We start from the raw sequence: 22,576 nt of genomic DNA on the forward strand, positions 1-22,576 counted from the left end.
GTGGCCACTGCTGAGTTTTCCAAAGTTGCTGGCATATTGAGTGCAGCACTTTAACAGCATCATCTTTTAGGATTTTAAACAGCTCAGCTGGAATTCCATCACTTCCTCTAGCTTTGCTCATAGTAATGCTTCCTAAGGCCCACTTGACATCACACTGCAAGAGATCTCATTTCACATGCTAGTAAGGTAATGTCAAGGTCCTTCAGCAGTGTGTGAACCAAGAACTTTCAGATGTAGAAGCTGGGTTCCTAAAAGGCAGAGGAACCAGAGATCAAATTGTCAACATTAATTGGGTCACAGAGAAAGCAAGACAATTCCAGAGAAACATCTACTTCTGCTTCATTGACTACACTAAGGCTTTTGACTGTGTGGATCACAAGCAGCTGTGGAAAATTCTTCAAGAGATGCGAATACCAGACCACCTGACCTGCCCCTTGAGAAACCTGTATGCAGGTCAGGAAGCAACAGTTATAACTGGACATGGAAGAACAGACTGGTTCCAAATAGGAAAAGGAGTACGTCAAGGCTGTATATGGTCACCTGCTCATTTAACTTATGTGCAGAGTACATCATGAGAAACGCCAGGCTGCATGAAGCACAAGCTGGAATCAAGATTGCCAGGAGAAATATCAATAACTTCAGATATGCAGATGATACCACTCTAATGGCAGAAAGTGAGGGGGAACTAAAGAGTTTCTTGATGAGGGTGAAAGAGGAGAGTGGAAATGCTGGCTTGAAACTCAGCACTAAAGAAAAAACTAAGATCATGGCATCTGGTCCCATCACTTCATGGCAAATAAAAGGGGCAGAAGTGGAAGCAGTGACAGATTTTCTTTTCTTGTGCTCTAAAGTCACTGTAAACGGTGACCGCAGCCATGAAATTAAAAGGCACTTCATCCTTGGAAGGAAATAGGCAGCATATTAAAAAGCAGAGACATCACTTCATTGACAAGGTTCGTTCAGTTCAGTTCAGTTGCTCAGTTGTGTTTGACTCTTTGTGACCCCATGGACTGCAGCACGCCAGGCCTTCTTGTCCATCACCAATTCCCAGAGCCTACTCAAACTCATGTCCATTGAGTCAGTGATGCCATCCAATCATCTCATCCCCTGTCGTCCCCTTCTCTTCCCGCCTTCAATCTTTCCCAGAATCAGGGTCTTTTCTAATGAGTCAGTTCTTTGCATCAGGTGGCCAAAGTATTGGCGTTTCAGCTTCAGCATCAGTCCTTCCAATGAATATTCAGGACTGATCTCCTTTAGGATAGACTGGTTGGATCTCCTTGCTGTCCAAGGGAGTGTCAAGAGTCTTCTCCAACACCACAGTTCAAAAGCATCAATTCTTTGGCACTCAGCTTTCTTTATAGTCCAACTCACATCCATACATGACTACTGGTAAAACCATAGCTTTGATTAGATGGACCTTTGTTGCAAAGTAATGTCTCTGCTTTTTAATACACTGTCTAGGTTGGTCATAACTTTCCTTCCAAGGAGCAAGTGTCTTTTAATTCCATGGCTGCAGTCACCATCTGCAGTGATTTTGGAGCCCCCCAAAATAAAGTCTGACACTGTTTCCATTGTTTCCCCATCTATTTGCCATGAAGTGATGGGACCAGATGCCATGATCTTAGTTTTCTGAATGTTGAGTTTTAAGCTAACTTTTTCACTCTGCTTTTTCACTTTCACCAAGAGGCTCTTTACTTCTTTGCTTTCTGCCATAAGGGTGATGTCATCTGCATATCTGACAAAGGTATGTATAGTCAAAAATATGGTTTTTCCAGTAGTCATGTACGGATGTGAGAGTTGTACCATAAAGAAGGCTGAGCGTTGAAGAACTGATGCTTTCAAATTGTGATGGTGGAGAAGACTCTTGGGAGTCCCTTGGACTGCAAGGAGATCAAACCAGTCAATCCTAAAGGAAATCAGTCCTGAATATTCACTGGAATGACTGATGCTGTAGGTGAAGCTCTGGTGCTTTGGTCACATGATGCGAAGAGCTGACTTAATGGAAAAGACCCTGATGCTGGGAAAGAGTGAAGGCAAAAGCAGAGAATGAGATGTTTAGATAGCATCATCAACTCAGTGGACATGGCTTTGAGCAAACTCTGGGAGATAGTGAAGGACATAGGAGCCTGGCGTGCTGCTGTTGATGGGGTCACAAGGAGTTGGACACAACTTAGTGACTGAACAACAACAATATCCTAAAAATATTAATTCAAATAGAAACAAAATAATAAATATGTTAACTTTGACACATTGTTATGAAAATAACTATTTTTCAAAAAAAATCCAGAAGAGTGGCATTGTTTTAACATTTTTTGGTAAAACTGCTTAATGTCTGACAGTAGAAAATAGGTAGGTTTCCACATTCACTTTTGAATTCATTGTGTTGCAATTTGTTGTTTGGGTTGAGAAATGAAAAAAAAAAAATCCATCATTGCCCTGATATGCAGCTAGGAAAGGGAAGCGGATTTTAATAACCTGTTCAGATATATGGATGTACTCCTTTAATTTCACACCCAAATTTGTGAGCAGTAGTTTCTTAAAGATTGGTTCAACTATGAAGCCTGGAAACATATCAGTGAAATTTTGTACTCTGTTTCCTTGAAATCCATTAGTCTATCTTGCACTTTGAATGGAATTTTCAGCCAGACATAATTCTGTAACATTGTGCTTTGGCCGTGTAGAAAAGAACTGGCTTGCTGATTTAAGCAGATCTTCCAAATTTTGACATATTTCAATATATAATATCAAAAAGACCATCAAGCTCATCAAAAGAGTCCTGCAGTCTTAGGAAGTTGCTTAGCTCACAGCAGAAAGTCCTAACTGACAAGTTTTTCCTCAAAATTGAGATTTTAGCTTGAAGGTTTGAATTTTGTCATTGCTTACAATACTATCAGTAACTATCATTGAAACGACAGACTCATTCTTGCTCATTTTTTGAGAAAGTGCTCGCCAGAGACCTGGGGCTTCCCAGGTGGCGCTAGAGGTAAAGAAACCTGCCTGCCACTGCAGGAAACATAAGAGATGCAGGTTTGATCCCTGAGTCAGGAAGACCCCCTGGAGGAGGTAATAGCAACCTGTTTCGGGATTCTTGCGGACTCCCACGGACAGAGGAGCCTGGAAGGCTCCAGTCTATAGGTTGCGAAGAGTCAGACATGACTGAAGCAACTTAGCAGGCACTGCCAAGGACCAGGTTTGAAGTTTGTCAGGCACTGTTTTGATTAACAATGACATTCCATGAAAAAAGTGGCTGGTTCAGTTTGCAGCTCTAAGAATCGCACACTTGCTTTATCTCGAGACAGTCATCATGGCTCATAATGCAGAAATAGTGGTTTATGCATACTTCTCATTTCATCACATCTAACAGTAAAATGTTCCCTTCTCAAGGGTCAAGGTTTAATCATTTCATGACTCTATCAAGGACATTATAAAGTGAAAGTGACTCTTGTTTTTTTTTTTTTTTTTTCCCTGCTGTGCATGGTCATAAAGAATGCAATCACTATGAGTATTGCTATTGCTAAGTCAGTTCAGTCGTGTCTGACTCTGTGCGACCCCATAGATGGCAGCCCACCAGGCTCCCCCGTCCCTGGGATCCTCCAGGCAAGAACACTGGAGTGGGTTGCCATTTCCTTCTCCAATGCATGAAAGTGAAAAGTGAAAGTGAAGTCGCTCAGTCATGTCTGACTTAGCGACCCCATGGACTGCAACCTACCAGGCTCCTCCATCCATGGGATTTTCCAGGCAAGAGTACTGGAGTGGGTTGCCATTGCCTTCTCCTACTATGAGTACAGTTTGTCTTAATTCATGCTAAAGCATCAGTTTTCATCACGATAGCTTTTGCATCATCAGTGAAAAAGCCAAATAACATCTTACTGTTATTACAGAATTCATTTTGACTTTTCAGTTTCCCTGGAAGGGTCTCAGGGACCCCAGGAGCCCCAGACCATACTTTTAGAACTTCTGCTTTAGCTTGCCGTTGATTCTAGAGGCAATCCACCATGCTTCCGATAAACTCTCTTTTCCTGAAATCAGCCCAAGTTGCTTTCTGTTGCCAGTCACCAGTGTTCCATGTTAAAAAGATTATTGTTTGTGGTTGGTTGTGAGAAATGAAGCATTTCCCGCCATATCAGTAAATAAGGATGTCACAACCATCAGCAATTGCAGCCCTCCAATATGAGGTGGTGAGGCCTAAGAACACCCAGGAAGGAGAAGAAAACGTGCTACCTGGCAGGCATCAGCCTGCAGTCACTCCCTACAGTGAGCCCCAAGGAAGCCCAGGATGGAAAAAACACGGGATACTGGCCCCAGAGAGAGGAGGTGCGTAGAGAAGGGATGATTTCAGCGAGCCCAGACTCTTGCATCTTCCCATACAAAGAGAAGCGCTAAATTCCTTAACTTGGGATATCTGGTTTTCTTTAATCAACAGTCATCTCGTGACGTTCAGACTACTTGTACTTTGTGGCCAAACCTCTATATAACCTGGCTCCTTCCCTCACCTCTTCAGAGCAGTTCTCCCAGGATCACTTCAGATGCTGTCTCCTGGGCTTGAAGTCCTAAAAATTCCCACTGAATAAAACATAACTCTCAGCTTTTAGGTTGTGAATATTTTTTAAGTCAACAGTTGATTCAAAATGTTTAAGGAACTCTAGGGCAGTTTATAAGTAAGTTCATTGTGATGATTTGCACAGCAAGTAATCAGGAAGAAGGAAAGGTTCTAAAGTTTCACTTTACTAAAATAATCTAACATTTATGTACATTCTTGGTGGTGGGTTATGTACATTCTTGGTGTTAAGTTATGTAATTCTTGGTGTTAAACAATCAAGCACGTCTACCCCAGTCCATGAACTGTGGTAAAAGAAGGATAGGAGACAAATGTTTTCTCCCTTCTTAGGGTTAATTCCAGTGACCTTTCTGAGCTAAGTATGGCCATCCTCACTTTAGACATTAAAGACTTGGATTCTGTGGGTAAGTTTTCAGCCAAGGCCACTCAGTGGTCAAACCTCTTATCCTGAATAGAGGCTCCAAAACCCAGGACTTCTTTAACTCTCCATGGAGGGATTTCTGATAAGGACAAAAATCTAAGCCTGTGATATCTGAGGTTTATGCCTTAGAGGGCAGTCCTGCAAAATCATGGACGTAAGCAGTGGTTCTTTAAGAAATTTCTTTTCTGAATTCTATCATGATGATATGATAAAATGCTGGCTCTCTATCAACATATTTTTTGACATAAAGTGGTATTTTAGAGAGTTGGAAGAGACCTAAAGCTTGTGATCTGTCCAAATTTCTCACCACTGAGGCATACTGGACTATTCTGCATGCATTTCAAATAGTACCTCCTGGGTGTTGACTTCTGATAACCTGCTTGTTGTTCATCCCAGTAAATCAAAATGTATCACATTATAAGTGACAGGCAGCTTCGTGTGTGTGTGTGTGTGTGTGTGTGTGTGTGTTAGTCATTCAGCCATGTTTGACTCTTTGCAACCCATGGACTATAGCCCACCAGGCTCCTCTGTCCATGGAAGTCTCCAGGCAAGAATACTGGAGTGGGTAGCCATTCCCTTCTCCAGGGGATCTTCCCAGCCCAGAGATTGAAGCCGGGTCTCCTGGCAGTTTCTTAGATGGCCCCAGTGATCCTTGCTTCTGGACACGCTCACCCTTGTATATCCCCCTTCCCCTTGCGATGAGATCTGTAACTTGCCTCCAACCAGCAGAGTACAGCAAAGGTGTGGGGATGTTGCTTCTGTTGTCAGGATTCCTAAGACAACGATTTTGGTCTTGCTAACAGACTTTCTCCACTGCCTTCTAGACTTACATATTAAAAGAAAATATTTATTTATGGCTATGCTGGGTGTGTGTTGCCGCACACCAGCGTTTTCCAGCTGCAGGGACTGGAGGCTGCTTTCTGGCTCTGGTGCTCTGGCTTCTCATTGCAGTGGTCTCTCTTGTGGCAGAGAATGGTTTCTAGGGCGCGTGGGCTCAGTAGCTGTGGCTTGCAGGCTCTAGAGCTTGAGCTCAGTAGTTGAGGCACGTGGGTTTAGGTGCTCTGTGGCACGTGGGGTCTTCCCAGACCAGGAAGTCCTAAACCTGCATGTTTTGATGAGGCCAGCTGCCATGCTGGAAAGGCCCACACGGTAAGAATGGTGCACAGCCTCTGGCCAATAGCCAGTGGGGAACTGAGGCTTTCAGTCCAGTAGCCCATGAAGAGCCGAATCTGGCTAAAAACCACTGACTGAGTGTGGATGCAGATCCTTCCCCAGTTGAACCTTCAGATGAGACTCCAGCCACCAGCACCGACTGCACCTTTGTGAGAGACCCTGAAGCAGAGGACCCTGCTAAGCTATGCTCAGATTCCTAAACCACAGAAACCCTGATAAAATGTGTGTGTGTTTTAAGCTGAGAAGTTTGGGGATAATCTGTTAGGCGGCAATAGCAAACTGATACATTGTACTGTATTTTATTTACCTGTTGCTTTTTTTTTTTTTTTTTTTCCTTCACAAAATAGGCCCAGGAGTGAGCTGTTTAAGGCCGCTGAATGCTTAAGCTCTCATGTCACCAGAGAGTTTCCGGCAGGGATCCAGCCTCATGCTGAAATGTGGAACCGGAGGCCTGCAGGATAGTTCCTAGCGATCGAGGAAGGCCCTTTGTGCCCTTCATCAGGTCCCACCTTTGGGCCTCACACGGGAACATCCTCAACTGTCTTTCTCCACTGAAGTTATCATCTAGCTTGCAAACCAGAGGCAGCAAGCCAATTACTCCCTGGGGGCCGAAACTTCAACCTAGGAGGAAGACTATTCTACAGCAAATGTACAAAGGCAGGAATGCACACTGGGCTTCCCTGGTGGCTCAGGTGGTAAAGAATCCACCTGCAATGCAGGAGACCTGGGTTGGATCCCTGGGTTGAGAAGAGGCGGAGAGCCTGGCAACCCACTCCAGTATTCTTGCCTGGAGAAACCCATGGGCAGAGGAGCCTGGTGGGCTACAGTCCATAGGGTCCCAAAGAATCAGACACGACTGAAGCTACTTAGCACGCAGCATAATCCAGTTCAGAAGCAGAGGTGCAAAATGTTTGAAATAGCGAAGCCATGAGATAAGACACTCTTAGGAAAAAAGAAGCTGACTGGGGAGACGCTGAACTATAAATATACAGAGTGCACAGGGCATTCGGCCGCACGCTTCATTCACCTCGGAGGCTGCGGTTTCCGCATCTGTAGAATGGAGTCTTTGATTCTCTGGCACCATCTGAGTTGCTGGGAGCTAAATCAGCTCTTAAAGGAGGGTAACGGCAATACCTGTCTCCTACGGGGGCTGCCGATATCAAAGAGATAAAACGTGTGACGTGCAGCACAGCTCCTGGCGACTGCTACTTCTCCCAGGGTGTCCCAGGTCCCCGGGGGAACAGCGCAGCCCGCACCCGGCCTGGTGGCCTGCCCCGCCCACGTGGGGCCGTGGCCCGTCGAATGACTCGGTGCAACGTGTTGGTGGCGGCGGCGGCCGCGGCCGCGGGCGGCGCGGACTCTTCCGGGCGCCGCAGCTTCCTGCCAAGCACCGCGCAGCCGCCGGGCTCCGCCGCGGGAGGACCCGGGCCAGACCGCGGCGCCGCTGCGGGACTCGGGGCTCCGCCGCGCGCGCGCCGCCCGGCCCCCGCGCCGCCGGCCCGCACCATGCGCGCCGCGCCGCCGCCCGCGCGGCTGCTGCTGCTGCTGCTCCTGCTCGCGCTCCTGGGCGCGCCCGCCGCCCGCGCCAGCAGAGCCCGGTCCGCCGCCCCTCCGCAGCCCGGAGCCGAGCGCCAGCCGCGGCCGCCGCCCGGCCCGGGGCCCGGGAACGCCACCGGCACCGGGTCCGGGGAGGCGGCGGGCGGCGGCGGCGGCGGCGGCGGCGGTTCCAACAGCAGCGGCGACGCCTTGGTGACCCGCATCTCCAGCCTGCTCCGCGACCTGCCCACCCTGAAGGCGGCCGTGATCGTGGCCTGCGCCTTCACCGCCTTCCTCATCGCCTGCCTGCTGCTGCGAGTCTTCAGGTGGGTCCGCCGCCCCTTGCAGCCCCGCGGCCAGTCCGCCCCGCCGCCCCGCCGTCACCGCGCGCCCTCGGCATCAGCGCGCACATCAGACGCTCGGCGCGGGAGCCGGGCTGCGCTTGTGCTACCCCGGGACTCTCGGCCCTGCCCCGCAGGCTTTTTCCCTCCTGCACACTGGAATTTTCTCCTGTTTGAACGATAAATGTATACATATGTATATATGCATATGTATAGACATGTGATCAGCCACTCAGTCGTGGCCTACTCTTTGCGACCCCACGGTCTGTAGCCCGCCAGGCTCGTTTGTCCATGGGATTCTCCAGGCAAGAAGACAGGAGTGGTTGGCCATGCCCTTTTCCAGGGGATCTTCCCGACCCAGGGATCGAACCCGTGGCTCTTCTGTCTCCCGCATTGGCAGGCGGGTTCTTTACCACTAGCGCCACCAGGGAAGCCCGTAACACATGCATATGTATACGTAAAAGTATTCATGTATAAAATATTGAATTCCTTTTAACTTTCCGCTAATGCTTAACACTAACAGTAGCGCTTCGAATTCTGACAGCCTTACGCAGATTTTATTTTTATACTTCTTTCACAGATGAAAAATTTTCCGGAGAGGCAAGGTGGCTTACCCAAGTAAACTCAATGGTGGAAGTAGGGTTCGAACCCAGGTCCGCAGTACCCACCCTCTGTTTCCTTTTCGGGTCTCTGATGTGCCACCTGCTTTTTTTCTTTTCATTGATTCTGCTACCAAAAGAAGCAGTGTCTATCGGGTGGGCTGATTCCAGGATACCTGTTGGAGGCACAGTTTTTTGAGCCAGAGAGTTGGAGCTGGGCTCCAGGACGTTTGGCGGCCCTTGGTGACCTCGGTGACTTTCTGCCTAGATGTGAGAGATCTTAGAGAGGCTGTTGTAGGTTTCTCAAGTTCAGGGAGAAAGTGGGAAATTAGGAAGACTGTCTGGAGTAGGGAGCTGGAGAGGGCTACAGGCAATGCAGGGAGGGCTGTGTTTCCCCCCATGGCTGGGAAATACTAGTTTTGCAGGAAATGAACCAAATGTATCCTGTTACTCAGGCGGGCCTCCGGGAAATCTGGGCGTATGTGTGTCAGTTTGTCACAGCCTGTTCCCTCCCCTTCTGAGTTTACACAGAGTGCTTGGGTGTTTGATCAGCTGTTGGAGGTTTGGGGCCAGGGGCTTATGAGCATTTTCAGAGCGGGAGCAGAAACCAGATCTGCAAAGGCAGGTCTGGGAGCTCTCCCTTGAGGTTTGCTGCTGGTTTCTGTGTGACTTGGAGGCAAGGTGTTTCTTTGTGGGTCCACGGGATTAAATATGCCTGTGGTCCTGAAAAAATGGAGAAGGGAGCACTGTGGGCCCACATTCTCCTCCTCCATCCCCTCTCCTCCCCTCTCCTGGCTCCAGCCACGTTGTTCCCCTGTCTGCTGATCCCCTGATCCCCTCTGCACCCCATCGTTCCCCCTGCCCTCCTTCCTCTGCTTGCAAACTTCAGTGGCTCCCTGTAGCCACTACCTGGGTGTGGCATTCGGGCGCCTTGAAATTAGCCCTGGAGCACCTTGAGGCCATCCGCCCGTCCTCTGGACCACTCGTCGCCTCTCTCCTTACACTCCCGGCTGCCAGCTTGTGTGTTTTCCACTCCTGGGCCTGTCCCTGCCACACGCTTACTGTGACTGCACGCGTCCACCGGGGCCCGGCTCCCACGCCCCTTCCTCTGGGTCGTTTTCCTGCACATAGGGGCCAGGAGGTCCCTTCCCTTCTTGGCTGCCCCCAGCCCAAAACTTGTTCATCCTCCAGATGGCCCTTCTCATGTCAGGCTGGTGGCTCCCCCACTCAACAGACAGTCCTGGAGGGTGGGCACGTCCCATCCTGTGCCGAGGCACGGCCTGGCCATCATCGGATGTGTCCGTCATCCTTTACGGCCTCCCCAATCACTTGGTTACATTGAACATGAATGCCCCAGAGCAGCTCTGAGCCTGGGGGTTTGAAACATTTTGCTCAAAATAGGCCTCCCAGCCCACAAGGCGGTGTACTTTTTCAGAAGGTATTTGAACTATTTTGCCAGTCTGCTCCTTATTACCCAGGAGAGGCGGGAGAACACTCAGCAGCCTGCGGCCAGATGTGAGGGTGCGCGTCTGAGCTGGAGAGGACGGGCCCTTGCCGCCCAGGGAGCTGACTGTGCAGAGAGGGTCCGATTTCTCAGGAGAGGCAGGTTATGGCCTTCTTCTTGTGGGGTCGAGTTTCCAGGGGGGACAGCTGGCACCCCGGTTCTGATGTGGACAGCGTCAGACAGCTGGGAAAGGCCCTGATGGTAGACAGTGCGGCCCCACGTGCCCCTTGGCAGAGAGGAGAATTGCATCTCAGTGACCATGGCAGTATTAGTCTCTCAGTCGCGTCTGCCTCTTTGCGACCCCATGGGCTGCAGCCCCCGATGCTCCTCTGTCCACGAGGACTCTCTAGGCAAGAATACTGGAGTGGGCTGCCATGCCCTCCTCCAGGGGATCTTCCCAAGCCAGGGATTGAATGGCAGGTCTCCCGCATTGCAGGTGGATTCTTTACCGTCTGAGCCACCAGGGAAAGCCGAGGTTACTAGAGTGGGTAGCCTATCCCTTCTCCAGGGTATCTTCCCAGCCCAGGGATTGAACCTGGATCTCTTGCATTGTAGGCAGATTCTTCACTGTCTGAACAGCCAGGGAAGCCCAGGGAGTGTGGGCCAAGTTGTATAGTAGATTCTAGAACACTGTAAGCCCAGGGTGTATACTGTGGCCTTTCTGCAGGCCCCTGCAGGCTGCCTTCATCAGGCTTCTTGAAGGCCTGTTGCCCTGGGTGGACATCCTCCTAGCTCCTTGGCCTGCAGTGAACACGTCCTGGCCGTTCTACCCCCAGTCTCCCTGTGTCGTCTCCCCTGGGGCGCCCCTCCACCTGCCGGTGCTTCTGGCTCACTTTGCTCTGTCTCTGGAGTCACAGCAGTGTCCTTCAGCCCGGTGTTCCTGCAGCCAGCCTTGTCTCCACTCCCGTGCATCCTCCTCTGTTCTCACCCTTCTGCCCTCCCATCCCCGCAGGCACGGGCTCCTCAGTGTTCCTACCAGCTGGCTTTTCGTACCTGGAGTCCCGTTCCCTCTCAAGCCTCCATCTCAGCTCTGCCGGTTGCCCCAGCCCTGCTGGACGTCCAGGGGTCCTCCAGGGGCATCTTGTGGCCTTAGCTCCGCATGTCACTCCGATCTTCTGCATCAAGTCCCCTCCGCTGCCAAGACGTTGTGACCAGCTCACTGCTGTTTGCCTGCTGGGGTGTCACCTCCTCTGAGAAGCCCCCCAGCCAGGGCCCCCCAGTGCTCCCAGAGCACACTCGAGATTTGAATTTTTGACTCGGGGTCAAGAGCGTCACTGGATGTCCCAGGTGGAGGGCTCCTAAGAGCAAGACTGGCCCGTACTCATTTGTGCCTCTCTAACGCCTCCTGGGGCTCCAAGCACAAGCTGGCATCTATTACGGATATTTTTAGCAAATGAATGAACCCCTAGGTATTTTGCCTTGTTGGTGCTTCCCAGAATGTCTCTGTCATGAGCTATGTGGCTAGTGCAAGGAGCCTGTGAGGTAAGAGTTTGTCTGGATGGGGGCCACCATTTCCATGACGATGGATACAGAGAAGAGAGGGAGAGTGTAGTAAGTGTTATTGCTAGCCCACGTGTCTGTTTTCCCTGAAGGAGTCACTTTACTAGACAGCAGAAAGAATGTGGATCCAAGGAAACTGTTAAACTTAGAAGCAAAGAAAGGTATATGCTTTTAATCAAGCAATTCCATTTCTAAGGTACACACATTTTTTACTGCGATATCTATTCTTTGCTTTAAATTTTATTACTTCAAAGAAGAAGCAAAGATGCATGATCAATGAAGTTCAGAGCAGTTCTGTTTAATAGTGAAAATGTTTAAGTAAGCTTGATATCTAACAGTTGATTACACAAATTATGGTAGTCTTTGTAATGGAATACTGTGCAGCTGTGAAAAATGATGTTGGTCTAACACTACATACTGTTAAGTGGAACAGGTTACTAAAAGCATGTGTAGTATGATCTCATCAATAGATAAATTAATATATATATGAATGTGCAAAGAATTTTTTGTGTGTACACACGTGACTGTGGGAGATACTCAAACATTTTTTTTTTAATTGGAGGGTAATTGCTTTCCAACGTTGTGTTGGCTTCTGCTGTACGTCAGCATGAATCAGCCTTAGGCATACATGTGTCCCCTCCCTCTCGAACCTCCCTCCTACCCCCCACCCCACCCCAGCCTCTAGGTTGTCACAGAGCGCTGGGCTGAGCTCTGTGTGTTACACAGCAGTTTCCCACTGGGTGTCTATGTTGCATGTGGCAATGTATATGTTTCAATGCTACTCTCTCAATTCATCCTGCACTCTCCATCCCCGGCTGTGTGCACACGTCTGTTCTCTATGTCCGCATGATTCTTTATTATTTATTTATTATGTACTTATTATTTATGATATATTTCTACATTGTCTGAATTTCCTTTCAGCGGACATTTATTCATTTTCTCTCTGTGCACTCAACTGTCTGCTGCCCCCTTAAATGTGTTCTCCTGAGGACCTGTGTAAGAGTGGGGTGGACCCCTCGCAGTGGGGCTTCTGGGTCCCAGGGGTGCTGTTACTTGGCTTCCTTGAGGATGTATCAGCTTACCCTCCCACCCTCAGTATCTGGGACTCTCAGATCCTCCCATCATATCTGACACTTAGTATTATCTGAATTTCTAATGTTTTCCAAAAAAAAAAAGTAGATTTTTTTTCCTGGCAGTGAGAACTTTTGGGGTCTGCTCTATTAGTCAGACCTCTTAGCTGCTCTCTTTTCTCATCTGTCCTCTCTTGGGTATGACTGGGCATCTCTCTACTTGTTTTTGCAGATCTCCACTTCTTCCTGAGGTTGAGCCGCTGTCTCTTCCCATACATATTCATTTTATAATTAAATTTATTTCCCATACATATTAATCAATCTGGTGTTCCACCTGCAGAATCATACAGCTTTTTAATGTATTGGAATCATTATGGAAAACTATTTGAAGACTGTAGACAAACTTGGAGGAGGGAAAGGCAGTTTTAGTGCCTGTTGGTGAGGGTACCTTTGTGTGTGTGTGTGTGTGTGTGTGTGCAGTTCTGCCTGGCTTGCAGTAGGGTCAGCCCTCCTGTGTCTGTTACTGGTTACATGGTTATGAGAGCTGGAAGGAAATAAACAAAGAAGCTGTGTTTAGGAAGTAGAAAACTCCTCTGGGTTTGGATGTTAGGAAGCATCTCATGGGGTTGCATGGACTTGGGGATAACGCGTGTAACGCCCAGTAGCTGCTGATCAGAACCATTTGCCCTCCCCCGCCCCACGCTCTCTGAGATCAGGCTCTACCCTTTGAGAGCCAGGGGAATCTGACTTTACTCTCTGGTGTCTTATGAACGAGGTGGAGACAAGTCACAGAGTGCCACCTGAAACCACGACTCTCCTTTCCTCATCCTGGGAAGCTCCCGGCTCTCTTGCCAGGCCAGGTTTCTCCCAGATCTCTGTTGGCTGCCTGCCCACCCCTTTATTTCAAAAGCTCTGTAAAATCGTCTTATCTGAAAGGAGGGTTTGTTTTGGTGCTTCCTGGGGGACGAGGAGGAAGACAAATTCTAGGTGATCTGATATTGCCCAGCTGTCGCACTTGGATCAATGGCAAAGATACACGCCGTCACAGCCTGAAGATGCTGGAACCGCGGAAGCTTAGTTAATTACTAAGCCAGGTCTTTGAAAAGCAGCCAGAACATTTCCTGCTTCTCCTGGGATCCCCACATCTCCCATTGTTTGTCCAGAGAATGAAAGTTATTTAAGAGAAAATATAGAAGCTTAATACTTTCAGTATTTTGGGGCAAGTATCTGAAATGTTTTTAGTTATTTATTGCTCATTAGCATATAAATATTATTTTAAAAAGTTGGAGTTTTGGGCAGGGCTCTGGTTACAAAGTTAAACCCCTTTTTATGACTTTGGGTTTGTGGCGCTTGTGTAGCACCAGGAGGTCATTTTAAAAAAAATTATTGAAGTATGATTGATTTTCAATGATGTGTTTAATTACTGCTGTGCAGCAAAGTGACTCAGTTACGCACATAGACAATCTTTATCCTACTCTTTTCCATATGGTTCATCATAGGCTATTGAAAATAGTTCCCTGTGCTGTACCTTGTTTATCAGGAGGTCCTTTTTAATTGCTTGGTTACAGTTTTGAATTAAGGGAAGAGTGATAGCTGTGAAACATATCTATCTTAGGTTTTGCTTTGCAGAGTAATTTCCTTTTTTCTTTGTTTTCCAGTTCTATGGAGATAACACAGACATACCACACTATGTAAGTTTCCATGGACAGCATAACGACTTGGTTATGTACACTATGAAATGATGACCACAGTAAACGTAGTTAACACCCATCGTCTCTGATAGATCCCCCAAAAGGAAAAGAGATAGTTTTTTTTTTTTCCTGGTAATGAGGAATTTTGTGGTCTTAGCAACTTGCCTGTCTACCACACAGCAGTGTTAGCTATAGTCATGGTACCCGCTCCATCCCCAGGACTTACTGGTCTTATTGGAAGTTTGTACTTTCATCCAGTTCCCGTGGGTGTTTAATTTTATACACCACAGTGAAGGAAGTGTTAAATAAATCTAACTCAGCAAAAATCCAGATTAAAAGCAAAGAGGGGAGGGAGCATGCCCTTGATTGAGATCTCCACCAAGTTAGAGAAGAGACTGTCAACCAGAGTGAGGTAAGTTAGAGAAAAATAAATGTAGTATAGTAATGCAGGTATGTGGAATCTGAAAAAAATTGGCAAAGACGACCTGATTTACAGAGCAGAAACAGAAGCACAGATGCAGAGACTGAAGAGAACGAATGTATGGATACCAAAGGGGGAAGGGAGGTGGGGGGAATTGGGAGGCTGGGGCTGGCATATGTACACCACTGATGCTCTGTATAATGGCCTCTGTTTTTCACATGGTATAAACGTCCCTGATGCTGGGAAAGAGTGAGGGCAGAAGGAGAAGAGGGCTATCAGAGGATGAGATGGCTGGATGGAATCCCCGAAAGAAGCGACATGAACTTGGGCAAACTGTGGGAGGTGGTGAGGCCCCGTCATCACCTGGAGTGCTGCCGTCCCTGGGGTCCCAAAGAGCCAGACGCTACTGGGCGATGAACCACAGCAACAGCAGAATGGAACAGACCGCGGATGAGAGCCTCCTGTGCAGCGCAGACAGTGCCGAGAAGAGAGCGCCGATGAGAGCCTGCCGTGCAGTGCAGAAATAGTGCCGAGAGGACAGCACCGATGAGAGCCTGCCGTGCAGTGCAGACAGTGCCGAGAAGAGAGCGCCAATGAGAGCCTGCCGTGCAGTGTAGACCGTGCTGAGAAGAAAGCGCCGATGAGAGCCTGCCGTGCAGTGCAGAGATAGTGCAGAGAAGAGAGCACCGATGAGAGCCTGCCGTGCAGTGCAGACCATGCCGAGAAGCCTGCTTGCTGCTCTCCGGTGACCTGAGAATAGATTAGAGAAAGAGGGGGTGCAGCTGTGCACATGACTGGCTCGCGGTGCTGTGGAGTAGAAACTAGCACAACACTGGAAAGCTTTGCATGTGGGAGGAGTCAGGGCTTTCAGGGTTTCTTTCCTAGGGCGGATTCTGCCTGCCTTGGGGTCATTTGGCCCCAAATGAACAAATGTGTCTATAGACCCAAATATGTCTATTTTATCTCCCAAATTCAAATCGTCTGGCAATTTCCGGGGATGTTTTTGGTTGTCATGACTTGGTGAGGGGGCATTTTGTGGCCAGAGAGGCTGCTGGTGGGCATTCTCCAGTGCCCAGGACAGAGCCGCTCACCAGTGCCAGCCCCTGACGCCAGTAGTGCAGGTGGGCACCTCCTGGCTGTCTCTGTGAGCAGGTGACCTAGCTTTTCTGGGCTTCTGCTTCCCAGTGCTAATTAAAGTACCTGCTGCTCAGGGCTGTTGGGGTGTTTGCAGTGAGACTGGGTCTATCAAGTCCCTGGCTCTCCTTTGAGCACCCAGGTGTCTCCTATTATATTGAAAAAATGACCCGGAAAACAGACGCAACTATGCCCAACCTTTCGGTCTTGCTTCTGCCAGTAAATGAGGATTCAGCCATATGGCCAGGATCCTCAGACAGGTGCATCTGCTTCTGAGCCTTTCCGAAGTGAAACTGGTGACTCTTTAGCCTGTGTGAGCCTCCCTGGACACTGAGGACCCCACATAGGGTCCGTCCCCCCCACTACTGAATTTCTCTGGGGAAGGAGTGCCTCATAACTGTCCTTACTGCCAGGCCTGCGGGGCCCCAGGACCTGCCACTGAGTTCTTCTATCAAATTGGAAAGGGACGAAAATCCCTCTTTAATTTAAACCTGAGCCCTCCAGATGAGCTGGCTTTGCTCACAAGCTCTTGTGTCCATGTACCCATTGAGTTTGGGGGCTTTGCAAACACAGGCTCTTCTTGAGGTGTGGCGGGGCACAAGTATGGGTGGGGTGGGGGTCTCCAGTGTCAATGTCTGCAGGAAATTATGTAAGGAGAATGTCTCAGGAGGGAAGCCCTCCAGGATTTAGCAGAGAAGGTTTCATGGCTTGTGAGTGGAATTTTAGTTTTATGACTGATGTTTTGGTTCTATTTACAAAGGGAAATTCTGGAACCATGAATTTAGAATCATGTTGGCATGGTTTCACTATTAAAAAATCTGTATTTAATCTGAGGTGATCTGCCAGGAATCCAGACTTCATCTCTAGGGTGCCGGGAGAAGGCAGTCCCTTCTCGTTGGCAGGTGTGGAGCAGAAGAGGGGCTATGGCAGAGCCTGGACAGGGCTCCTCAGGCCCGGGAGGGCCTCAGGGGCTTGTAACCTCTTGGGTGTGGGGTTTCTTTGCACTCAGAGCTCCACTGGGCTTGCTCCTTCTACCCATAGTACAGATGAGGAAACTGAGGCCCAGAAATGGGAAGGGTTTGTTAAGCTCACTCAGTGAGTTTGTTGGAAGAGTAAGGCTCTAGCCCAGGTGTGCTGATGCTCAGATGTGGTGGGCTTGGCTTTAGACCAGTCATGTGGTTCTCCCTGAAGCTCAGCTAAGGAGCTAGCAGAGAGATGGCTGAGTGGATGGAGAGATCCTTCCAGTGTGTTTAATGAGACTGGCTGGAGAAGGAAATGGCAACCCACTCTTGCCTGGAGAATTCCGTGGACAGAGGCACAGTCCATGGGGTTTCAAAGAGTTGGACGGCTGAGTGAGTAACACTTTCACTTTCACTGGAAGACTAGACGGTGTGGAAGAAACAGTCAAGGTGAGGAGTTTCCAGTTCAGTTTGGGAGATGGGATGATGCCTTTGTGTAGTTTTCCTTGGCAGGTAAGAAACAGTCCAATTCTGTAGGGAGTCATGTGTCAAAAGCAGTACTTGATAAGTTGCAAAAGGACCTATCAAAGCCCCAGGGACTTTGATGGGGTACTCAGTGGTCAGGGAAGGGCATGTGGGGAGAAGTGAGGAGGATTAGGACCTGACGGGGTGGGAGGAGAAGCAGAGGGTCCTTCAGGACCAGCTGGCTGGGCAGGTGTTACGGTGGACAGCATTCGTGAAAATAATCACTTGGGGATCATGGTGACAGTAATAATAATAGCAACTAATATTAAGCCCTTACTGTGCGCCAGGCTCTGTATCACACACTTGACATGCTTCCTCATTCCTTGGAGTGTACTCTCCGAATCCCGTTTGGCAGATGAGTAAATCAAGGTGCAGAGTGATGGAGTGTCTTGCTCCTGGCCGTGAGGCTGGTGAAGGACAGGAGTCTGATTTCTTCCTTTCTTTATGGATTTATTTATGGCTGTGCTGGGTCTTCATTGCAGTGTGTGGGCTCCTCACTGCATGGCTTCTCTTGTTGCCGAGCGTGGACGCCAGACCGCGTGGGCTTGGTCGTTGCGGGCACAGGCTTAGTTGCTCCGCGGCATGTGGCATGTTCCCAGACCAGGGATGGAACCTGGGTTGCCTGTATTGGAAGGCAGATGCTCAGTCCTTGGACCACCAGGGGAGTCCCAGGGGTCTGATTTCTGATCCAGCATCCTCCCCACCTTGGTGAAGGGGTGGTCTGGCAGGGGAGAAGGCTCGGTGAGAAAGAGTGTGACAGAAATGCCACAGAGATGCCAGCCACGTAGCTGGATGTCTCGGCCGGGGGTAGAGAGGTTGGGAGTGCCCTTGAGAAGTGGCTAGCCCTGAGCGGGGCTGGTGGTGGCAAGGGCCAACCCACTGCCACATGGCAGGGGCACAGGGATGCTGAGAGGGTCACTTAAGACGTGTGTCGTGAGCACAGCGACCCCTGAATTTCCGGGCTGTGTTTGGGCTCCCTGGGTCCACCAGAGAGTCCCTCCTGGTCCTCATGCTGCTGCCCGTGCCCCAGCAGAGCTGCCCGAGGGGCTTCCTCCCTCTGCCTTTAGCCTCACTGCCCTTGCCTGGCACTTCCCGTGTGGGCAGAGTGGACCCAACCCTTTGCAAACACGCCTGGGAGCTGGAGGGAGGAGCAGGTCTTGGGACATTTGCTGTTACCGCATGTCACGTGACTCCTCAAACAGGTCAGACCAGGCCATGCTTCTCTTTTCTCGAACGAGAGGTGGATCTGTCCCTCAGGGACCAAAGGAAGGAAAGGGGACCGGGTGGAGGCGTAACCCTGAGGTGTTACGAAGAAGAACTCCAAGGCTGTCGTTGAGCTGGTTGGGGTTCGCTGGCCTGCATTGCCTCTGGTCCTGTGTAAGCCCCAGGAACACTGGGGCTTCGGGGCTCCAGGTGGGTTTTGGGCTCTGCTGATGATGGTGTCACTTTGTTAATCCCTCGGGGATGGTGCCAGGAGAGGAAAGGAACTGCTCAGCTGTGCAGGTGACGACCAGCACCTCTTCATGGTCAGGGAGCTGCTGCTGAGCAGATCCCAGACCTCAGTTGACCATGCGTATCAGTCCACCTCTCGAGGCCCATGATTTTAACTGTATTGTTCTTCATCACTCATGCGTGGCACCCAGGTCCCACTAAACCGTGGTCAGGAAACTAAGTCAGAGGCTGCAGACAGATGGCCCACAGGTATGTTTTTGTGCTTTGTTTTGATCAGCACAACGTTTTTGTTTTTTTGTTAGAGTTGATTTGAAATGTTTTAGGTGTACAAAAAAGTATTTAGTTATACACACACACACACACACACACACACATATTCTTTTCCAGACTCTTTTCTGTTATAGGTTATCACAAGGTATGGTAAGTCCCCTATATATGAACCAAGTTGCAAACTTTCTAAAATGCAAATGTGCGTTTGCACGTCTAGTCACATCAGTCGTGAGTGATGACTGCTTGCCCTCCGTCTCCGGTTGCCGACGGCCCTTCATCTCTGCCCTCTCCCACCCCCCTCCCTCCTCCATCATGAACTCTTCTGGCCTGTTCACTCTGTGCCAGCCCCCGAGTGCCAGCTGTTGTGCAGTACTACTGCGCTTTTCAAGGTCCTGCACTGTAGGGGTAAAGATGTTTTCTTTATCTTGTGTGTTAGTTTTTGATGTATTATTTGTGTGAAGAATATTGTAACCCTACCTCAGTACATGGCTATATAGCCAATTGTATTAGTCAGGTACTGAGGCTAACTTTGTTGGACTTATGAACAGATTTGGACTTAGGTGCTCTTGAAATGGAACTTGTTTACACGTAGGGGACTTACCGTAGTGAATATAATTCCCTGTTGGTGACTGTTTGTTTTCTAAGTCTGTGAATTTATTTCTGTTTTGTAAATAAGCTAATCTGTGTCATTCTTTTAGATTCCACATAAACACACAGTGTTTTTAACAACTGAGATAATTGAGAACACTTCAAATTGGGACTTCACATGAATATCCAGATCTGCTTTTTTCAACAGATGGGAGTATTTATGGAAACACACAGCCCCAGTAACAAGTGAGAATAATGGTGTGCGGGGGTGGGGGGAGCTGGGTAGGCGCGATCCCACCTCATCTGCGTTTGCGAGACCCTATCTTTGTGTCTCCTTGACTCCAAGCGGAGGTTGGCTGCTGATCGTCACCGCGTTTGTTTACATCGAGCCGGCCTGGCTTCACTGCTTTCCTGTGCCTTCGGGCCCTGGGGCGTTTGCGTCATTCCTCTTGGCTGGGTGCTGGCGCTGGAGCAGAGAGCCTGGTGAGGTGGGGAGGGGAGGCCCCAGGTCAGGGGTCGGGCCTGACACTGATGCTCCTGTACTCGGAAGGCTCTGGAACACCTGTGTTCTGGAGGGCTTGGCTGGAGCCCTGTTAGCGTTGGGCTGCTTGAGGCCCTGAAGCTCTCGCTGCTTTTGTCTCATATGACCGAGAGCCTCAAGTTGCCTCTCTGGAGCGGAGCCAGGTGAGATTCAGATCACCCCGGGCCTGGGCTCAGTTTAAGCTGCTTTCAAAGGAAGGTGATGGGCAGAACTTGGGGACTGTGTCCCAGGCAGGAAGGGGAGGAGGCCAGTGACCGGGAATTGTCCCCCAGTCCCCAGCCTTCCCTGGTGGCTCAGATGGTAAAGAGTCTACCTGCAGTGTGGGAGACCCAGGTTCGATCCCTGGGTCAGGAAGATCCCCTGGAGGAGGAAATGGCAACCCACTCCAGTATTCTTGCCTGGGAAATCCCATGGATGGAGGAACCTGGCAGGCTACAGTCCCTGGGGCTGCAAAGAGTCAACACGACTGAGCGACTTCCCTTTTCACTACCCCAGCCTTGGGTTTGCCACTGAGCCTGGGGTTGATGCCAGGCCATTGCCCCTTCTTGGGAGACATGGCACTGTTGTGGCTGTCTCTCCTACACCTGCTTCTTTCCACCATGGTGGGGCTAGAAAGTGGGTTTGGGGGTCGTGTCCTTTCTCCAAGCTTCTTGGCTGTCTAGGGAAGGCTCAGTTATGTCGTGTCCTGAGGGAGAAGATGTAGGGCAGAGGTCGGAGGTTGGGCACTTCCCTGGGGGTCCGGTGGTTGAGAGTGCCTGCCACTGTGGTTGACGCAGGTTCGATCCCTGGTCCGGTGACTAAAATCCCACGTGTACCTAAGCCCACATGCCTCGGCCACTGAAGCCTGCGTGATTGCCCTGCAGCGGAGACCCAGTGCAGCCAAAAACGTCACAAACAGGAAAGGCCTGTGTCCTCGGGGCCTCGGAAGCTTCGGCCCGGCGCGAAGGCGGGCAGCTGACTCTCAGCAGCTGCTCGATTCGGCCTCTCCCTTACACATTCTGTTTTCATCTTCTTTATTAATTTTCCAAATGTCAAAGGTGGCGTGTTCCTTGGAACAAGTAGTGTGGTTTCAGCAGAAAGCCGGCCCTTGGGCCGTAGAGCTGTTGGCTTTACTGGGCTTCACAGCGGGCACAGCGCGGGTGGAGGAGAGGCCAGAGATGCTGGGTTCAGCTCCTCATGTCAGCGCAGGTGAGCAGGAGGCGGCGGGCAGCCTCTGGGTAGGATGGGGCCCTGGGGGTCGGGCCACGGACCTCTCCAGGGAAAGGGTCTCCTGCCCCAGAGGCAGGCCTGTACACCCCTGGCCTGTTTAAATCTTTACCTGAATTACTGCCTTTGAATTTTATTTACTTGTTTATGCATTTTAAAAATAGCTCACAGATTCACATGGCTTGAAATTCATGAGGAGCCAGGGTGCGTAGTGAACAGTCCCCTTCCCAGCCCTGCCCCGGGCCACCCAGCTTCCTTCTCCGGATGCTGTCAGCTTCTTGTGACCCTTTGAGAGAGATTTTATAAATGCAGAAGTGAATGAATGTGGTAGATATGCATGCATACAGATATATCTCTCTTTCCTGTTATTTAAAAAAATACTTATTGATTTGGTTGGTTGGTCAGGTCTTAACTGTGGCACACAGGCTCTTCCTTGGGTCCTGCAGGACGTTTTGGCCGTGAGGGCCTCTCTAGTGTGGCACATGGGCTCCAGAGTGTGTGGGCCCCAGCAGTTGCAGAGCAGGGGCTTTAGTTGTCTCGAGGTACGTGGGATCTTAGTTCCCCAACCAGGGATTGAACCTGCATCCCCTACACTGCAAGGCAGATTCTTAACCACAGAACCACCAGGGAAGTCCCTGTCTGTTTTTAATGACAGCTTCGTAAGATGTCACCTGCCTTGCAGTTCACCTATTCAAAGTGCCCAGATCGTGCTTTTGTAGTACATTCACAGAGCTGTGCGCCGTCACCTCGGTCAATGGTAGAATATCGTTCCAGAAGGAAATGTGAGCTCACTCCCTGCCTCCCTCCCACCCCTCGCCATGGTGAGGTCCGCTCCTGGAACCCCAGCGGCGCTTGGCAGGTGGTCAACGTGGATACGAAATTCAGGTTCAAGGTGAGGACTTGGCTGGAGGCTCCCAGACAGAGGAGTTGGAAGGACTGAGGTGGAGTCAAGGCCCTGGATGCTCGGCCTATGGATCTGATTGCTGTGCCCCCAGATTGAACTTCTGACAGCAAACGAGCCCTTCCGGCTTTGCATTGTTCTGTGTGTCTTCGCAGGGGAGGCTGGGGCGAGCAGGCCCCTGTCCAC

General features: G+C 49.9%; 1 protein-coding gene across 2 annotated transcripts in view; it reads left to right on the top strand.

Moving 5' to 3' along the window:
- Positions 1-22,576, top strand: part of FAM174B (family with sequence similarity 174 member B) — a 143,422-nt gene that overhangs the window by 95,911 nt on the left and 24,935 nt on the right. For both annotated transcript variants that reach the window (XM_069559936.1, XM_069559935.1), the window contains one exon: positions 6,500-8,014. In XM_069559936.1, the coding sequence (XP_069416037.1) occupies positions 7,455-8,014 (560 nt within the window). In that variant the 5' untranslated portion in view covers positions 6,500-7,454. The remainder of the gene's footprint in view (positions 1-6,499; positions 8,015-22,576) is intronic.

Source organism: Ovis canadensis, chromosome 18 (genome assembly GCF_042477335.2).
Source record: "Ovis canadensis isolate MfBH-ARS-UI-01 breed Bighorn chromosome 18, ARS-UI_OviCan_v2, whole genome shotgun sequence".
In the NCBI taxonomy this organism is placed as follows: Eukaryota; Metazoa; Chordata; class Mammalia; order Artiodactyla; family Bovidae; genus Ovis; species Ovis canadensis.